The 6,842-nt window shown below is 37.8% G+C and overlaps 1 protein-coding gene across 1 annotated transcript; it reads right to left on the bottom strand.

The window, feature by feature from the left end:
- Positions 1 to 4,418: 4,418 nt before the first annotated feature.
- Positions 4,419 to 4,826, bottom strand: LOC141643666 (DNA damage-inducible protein 1-like). Its single transcript, XM_074452919.1, has one exon. It carries the CDS (start codon positions 4,824 to 4,826, stop codon positions 4,419 to 4,421), a length of 408 nt encoding a protein of 135 aa, XP_074309020.1.
- Between the last annotated feature and the right edge of the window lie 2,016 nt (positions 4,827 to 6,842).

Raw genomic sequence — 6,842 nt, 5'->3', positions numbered from 1 at the left:
CCGTTGGTGGACAAGGGTCAAAACCGACAATTACTCCCAAATAGACACAACAATTTGATTCCTTTGTTTAAACCCAACAACCCCTCCTCAACAACTAATTTAATGAACTTAATTAGATAAATTACTCATGTTAGGGTCTAATCGCACCCTAGTGAAAAGACTACTCACTATTCATGGTTAATTTAGCAAGACAAGCAATAAAGGAGGATTCTTTAAGTGTAAACATGATGTAAAATTGGATTCTACAATTAATCATGCTATAATTAAATAAGACTATGATAATAGACAAATTAAGCTGAGATGGGTTGAGATTAAACCAAAAGACACAATCTTTGACACAACAAACCCAAAGATTCAATCTTTGGGTAAAAACAACAAAAGAGAACAAGGAAAAGATGAACAAGAGAGAGAAAAGCAACAATCAAACAACTAGAAGAAGAATTATAATATAAACCACTTAACAAAACTAAAGAGTAAGCAAATGTAAACAAATGAAATTAAAGAGAGAGAGAGAGAGAGAGAGAGAGAGAGAGAGAGAAATTGAAATATACCAACAACAAGAACAATTGAAAAAACAATGAGGAACTTGGTGAAATAAAGCTTGAATCTTGTAAATTGTTTGAAGGATTGTCACAAATTACAAGGGTCTTTCTATTTCTCCCACTAAGATTTGTTATATGATGATGATCTCCTCAGAAAACTCAAGTTTTTTGCTTATATACTAGGTTACAAATCAAGTAAAAATGACTTAAAAGAATGTCGTTTAAGCTAATAAGAGTATTGCAAGAATCTGGAGATGCGCACTGCCAAGTTGAGATACGCACGGTCAGATGCGCACGGTTTGTGCTTTCCTGTAAGAGATGCGCATCTTAGAGATGAGGAAGGCACTGTTGGATGCGCACGGTTTGTGCTTTCCTGTAAGAGATGCCCATCTTGCTTCTGGATACGCGCTAGACTCAGCCGTTTGTTCTCTTAAGCCTTTTATTCCGTCTTGGGTTGGGCTTGTGGTCTTGTGTATCGCATATGGGCCTCCCTTAGTGGGTGTAGTATTGCTAAATCATCATCTTTCCTACAAAAAATGGATAAACACAACCAAAACCGAAACAAACTTTCAAAAGGACGGGATTTGAGCATTATATGGAATTAAAACCTTGAAATGCACATAAAATACATTCAAGTGAGCTATAAGCAAAGGTTCTTAGGCATAGAAAGAGCGTAAATAACGAAGTTAAAAAATCTCCCCACACTAAGCCTTTACTCGTCCCCGAGTAAACAAAAGAAGATGCTCAAAACTAGACAAAAGGAGGGCTCTCAGTGGGTGAGCAGAATGCACAATATAAGAAACACTCTCCATTATTTATATTAATAAGCCAAATGAGTATTAGCGCACTCTACGCCCTTTCAACTCACGTAGTTGTGCTTATGAGGTAAAGCACGACTCGCAAGGCAAGTGAGGTCTTGCAAGAAAAATTTTGACACATCCAACATTTAAACACGAATCAACATATAAGATGCATCACAATAAGTCAAACCGCTTTCCTCATCTAAGCGGCCGTTTTGCTTTCAAAAATCGAACAAAGAGAGTCATTAGTGGAGGATGTCGTCTCTGGGTCTTACTTAGGTGTCAAATCCCTAATTCTAGCTCAAGTAACCAATATTGACAACGTGGGGTGCCTAAGAAACAAATTCTATGCGGGAAAGGAAAAGTACGTCACTATACTCCCAAGAATGACACGATACACACACAAGATTCGACCTAACATTAAACCCTTGACCAAAAGGAGACCCAAGTCCGACTCTCACGGGTTTGACTAGTCACTCAAATGAAGGAACGGGGTGATTTTTGTGACAAAAAGTAGCCAAAATCACTCTCCTAACTCGACTTGTGAAGCATGCCCGCAATCTAATATGGTACTATATCCAATATCCGCAAGAGAAATGCCAAAAGATGTACATACAAGAGAGACAGCCGGGTTGTAATGGGGCTTGGGTTAGGTGAAAAGGGATCGGTGCAAGCACCGTTTTATGACATGTGAGGCTATCGGATCGAGTAGTCGCCACATCTAACCAATTCACTAAACTCAACCAATGCAAATGAATTCCTCCACAAAATATGGCAATATTGTCATTTCCAAAAATCATTCAATACTTCTTCAAAACAAACTCAATTTGCAAATTACCAACCCTTTATTAAACACAAAAATATACATTTTTTTTTTCATTTCATTTTTTTCTCTTTTTTCTATTTGTTTTTCTTCTTCATTTTTTATCTTTTCTATTTGATTTTCTTTATTGCATTTTTCACGACTTGTTCACCTCTTATTAAACAAAAGTAGCCAAAGTTGCATTTCACTCATGTGGCATTAAGATCATACACCTCAAGGTGAGTCAAAATTTCAACCCAAATATACTCCACAAAAGAACCACAATGACGAACTACTCAACCAAGGTGAGTTGTTTATGGGATGTAGTTATTTTGTTGGCAATAGAAATGATAAGGCTTAGGCTCAAAATGGGTTAACGAAAGGAAACAATTGACTCAAGGGTAAAACAAAAGCTTATTTGGCTATTGTGAGGTTACTTTATTTGAACAAAATTGTCTCAATATGGACACCGACACTTCTACGGTAAGGAATGAGCACCATACTTATGCGTTTTGACATGACATATCACGTAAGGAGAACTACTCTCATGACCTAAATGGGACCGGTTTGATGGACCGGCCATATGGAGGCTCTATCCTCACAATTTAGTAGCTATGTCGGTCCTAGGTCAAGTCTCGGGCCTAATACAGTCTCACAAGGTGGTCGCAACTTGGTTGTTAAGCTAGACTTCCGGGTTTTTGCAAGCAAAAACCCTAACATGTGTCATCAAGAGGCACGAGCTATCAAGAGGGAAATGACACGGGCAAAACAAATTATCATCATTGGCAACATATGCCCTCCACATTTAGACCCTCTAAGCAACTATTTACAAACAAGATGCAACGTGTATGAAATGCAACTAAACATATGATCAAGCTATGTGAATGCAAGAGTGAACACATATATACATTTCTAGTCTAAATGCATACAATATCTAGTCCTAACAGCACACCAACAACACAAGCATAACCAAAACGGTTCCCAAAGGGAACACCCACATTATATATCCCGTCCTCCTCCATGCTTATATATACAAAAAGAAAAGGAAGGATAAAGGAGAAATGATTGGAAGAATTTTACCACGCGTCTTCTCCGATGATTCATGTGTTGCCTATCAAAATGGTTAGGACAAATGCAATATATATATAATATAAACAATGCAATTTTTTGAAATTTTTGAAAATTTTCAATTTTTAGGGATTTTTGTAATTTTCTCAAATTAACAACTATATATACAAATATAAACAATATGCACAAAGTGATATTTTCCTCCCCACACTTGAAATTTACATTGTCCTCAATGGAACAAAGTATAGGGAGAGAATAGGAAAAATAAATAACATATTTTTGTGTTTTTCAAATTTTTCAAAATTAAAGACATGTTTTTGTATTTTTGATGTATTCGATTTTTTTGGATTTTTTGATTTTTTGAAAGAAAGGTGCAATAAAATATATAACATGTTTTTGAAATTTTTTGAAAATTTTCAATTTTTTATGGTTTTTTTTTATAATGAAATAAAGTGCAAGTAAAGTATAAGTAAGTAAGGGAAGAGAATATATACAATTTAGTGGTTCTTGAGGGACTCCACCAAACCTCTCATTCAAAATTTTGCTTCTTGACTCCTTTGGTGATGTAATCCATGTCATCCAAAGCACGTAGTAACCAGTCAAAAGCTTTATCAAAAGCTTCAAATAAGCACAAGCAGCACCAGGCTAAAGCATACCATAACCAACATCTTTTCCAACACTTCTTATCATAGTTCCTCTTACCCTTCTTGGCTCCCTTTGTTGAGTCCACTTGATGGCTAGAGGCCCTCATTTTGGAATGGTTGCTAGGCGGTAGAAGGAACGGAATATCGTAAGTTTCACTTGTTGGAATATCTTCATGGTCATCAAGGCAAGGAAATCGGTAAGGAATATTAGAGGAAGGGGTCAACTTCTCAACATTGAGGTTCATAATGCTATCATTCATATCCCAATTTTCTTGATCTTCCTTTTGAACCGAACCATTTCCATTGAGAGCCGCCTCCAAGGCATCAATTTGAGCTTCCCAATCACTTGAAGAGTTATCGAACCAAGGTGTACCTACAAGAGAGCCTAGATCAAAAGAATCCGGAGAGCTCAAATACAATTCAATCTCATCATCAATATGGTCTTCAAATTCATCCTTTCTTGAATCATATTCACCCAAATCTTCTTTCACATCAACTCTCAACATAAGATCACCTTTATTTCCCTTCTTATTTGTTGAGTAAGCTTCCAATGGGTCCAAAATTAAGGCTCTAAATTAGGTTCATCCAAGTTATCTTGCACCATATCCACCCTACAACAAGAGTTTCCCATAGGAGGAGACTTCATGGAATTGTTGAGTTCAAACTCAATCTTCTCATCACCTACTTGGAGTGAGAGTTTTCCACTCTTAACATCTATCATAGCACCTCCCGTGGCCAAGCAAGGCCTACCCAAAATGATTGGCACATGGCTATCTTCGGGCATGTCCATGACAAAGAAGTCACATGGGATCACAAGTTTTCCAACCTTCAAAGGAACATCTTCAATCACACCCAAGGGATACTTAAACGAATGATCGGCTAGTTGTAGGGAGATCTTTGAAGGCTTTAAATCTTCCAAGTGTAGCTTCTTAAATAAGGAAAGAGGCATTAAAATAACTGATACGTGCATTTTATATAGTCTTTTTAGCCTATTTTATGCACGTATTTCTATGCTTTTATCGTAGTTTATTGCTACGAAATGCCCCGAATATGCTACTTTGGGTTATTTTGTCTTATTTGCAGGAATGAACCAGAAAGTAGCGGAAATCAAGCCAATTACCGTCCGTTTAGCATGCATTTGGAGAAAGAGTAGATTTGGAGCGGGAATTATAGCTGTCTTGGGATGCGTGAAGGTGTTTCGGGAGCTAAAAGGACAAGTCAAAGGCAAACTAACAAGAATGACGAGCTGCTGAAGTCAAGTTTCACTTGATCGAGTGATTTATTACTCGATCGAGTGGTTTAGGAGTCAATAATCAGTCGATCGAGTAGACTATGTAGTCGATCGACCAGTTCCTTTATAGCCTTACTCGATCGAGCACTATTCTAGGTCGATCGAGCTGTTTCTGAGTCAAGTTCACTCGATCGAGTGATTTAAGTGGTCGATCGAGTGGACTTTGCTACGGGCTGGGCTTTTAAGCTTTAGTTCCGTCATTAGGTTTAGCTAATCCTATTTTCTTATAAATAGGAAGTCAGTTTGTCATTGTAAACGCTCTCACACTTCGGCTACGTTGCTTGTTACTGTTACTCTGTTCTTATTTCAGGATCTTTAATCTAGTAATTCCTTCTTCCCTTTTCTCTTCCTTTTTAATGTTTATTGTTATTATTTATTTTAAGTTTGTTTCCCTTATTTCCATGAGTAGCTAATTCCCCCTAGTATGTTAGGATTAGGGAAGCCGTGGTAGCATGTTTTAATTGTACTAAATAGATTAGCCTGCGATAAGAATTGTATTAGGCAATTTAATCGTTATCCGGTCGAATGAATGCATGCAGGAGACCATAAATTTAGTTAACCCCGACCTAGATCGAAAGATTGGAAGGAAAGGCTTGCTTAATTACAATAGGGTATTGCAGTGAGGGCGAAAGTTAAGTTTTTTTACACTCTAGGGCGGTTTAAGGACCGAAAGGTGACGACCATAGCTCTTCTTATCAATAGTCTAATCGTCTTAGTATTCCTGATAGTATAAGATCGATAGGCGCCACGGTGGACCGACTCCTAGCATACTCCCTTCCTCTTCTTTGTTAATTTCTTTCATTCATTTCCCTCGTTTTAGTCTTTAGCTTAGTTAACACAATCAATTCAACCCCCATCGTGACATTAGACAGATAAACGGACAAATAGATAGTACACCGCCTCCCTGTGGAGATCGACCCTACTTACTGCTGACTTCTGTTAGTTGTATTTAGGTATTTTATTTTTGGTACGAAACGACAGTACCAAATTAGCCCTGCGATAAGAATTGTATTAGGCAATTTAACTGTTATCCGGTCGAATGAATGCATGCAGGAGACCATAAATTTAGTTAACCCCGACCTAGATCGAAAGATTGGAAGGGAAGGCTTGCTTAATTACAATAGGGTATTGCAGTGAGGGCGAAAGTTAAGCTGTTTACACTCTAGGGCGGTTTAAGGACCGAAAGGTGACGACCATAGCTCTTCTTATCAATAGTCTAATCGTCTTAGTATTCCTGATAGTATAAGATCTGATAGCTGCCACGGTGGACCGACTCCTAGCATACTCCCTTCCCTCTTGCTGTTAATTTCTTTCATTCATTTCCCTCGTTTTAGTCTTTAGCTTAGTTAACACAATCAATTCAACCCCCATCGTGACATTAGACAGATAAACGGACAAATAGATAGTACACCGCCTCCCTGTGGAGATCGACCCTACTTACTGCTGACTTCTGTTAGTTGTATTTAGGTATTTTATTTTTGGTACGAAACGACAGTACCAAATTTTGGCGCCGTTGCCGGGGAGGCAATCTATTTATTTATTTGTTTAATTTTATCTGTTTTTAGCCTCAAGGGATTTTTCCCTTGAGGCCGTTTTAATATTTTTCCTTGAGTGCTGTTTTGATAGGCCTTACAGGTACTACCTAGACAGTTCTAGGTGAAAGACCGTCAAAGGGAAGGCTTGAGTACCTTTGAC

Source organism: Silene latifolia, chromosome 1 (genome assembly GCF_048544455.1).
Source record: "Silene latifolia isolate original U9 population chromosome 1, ASM4854445v1, whole genome shotgun sequence".
NCBI lineage: Eukaryota > Viridiplantae > Streptophyta > Magnoliopsida > Caryophyllales > Caryophyllaceae > Silene > Silene latifolia.
The sequence above is the reverse complement of the archived record's forward strand: the minus strand, read 5'-3'. Positions and strand labels throughout refer to the sequence as shown.

Bases quoted from the DNA above. Each gene is read 5' to 3' on its own strand.
- LOC141643666 (XM_074452919.1), bottom strand. From the start codon at position 4,826: ATGCACGTATCAGTTATTTTAATGCCTCTTTCCTTATTTAAGAAGCTA.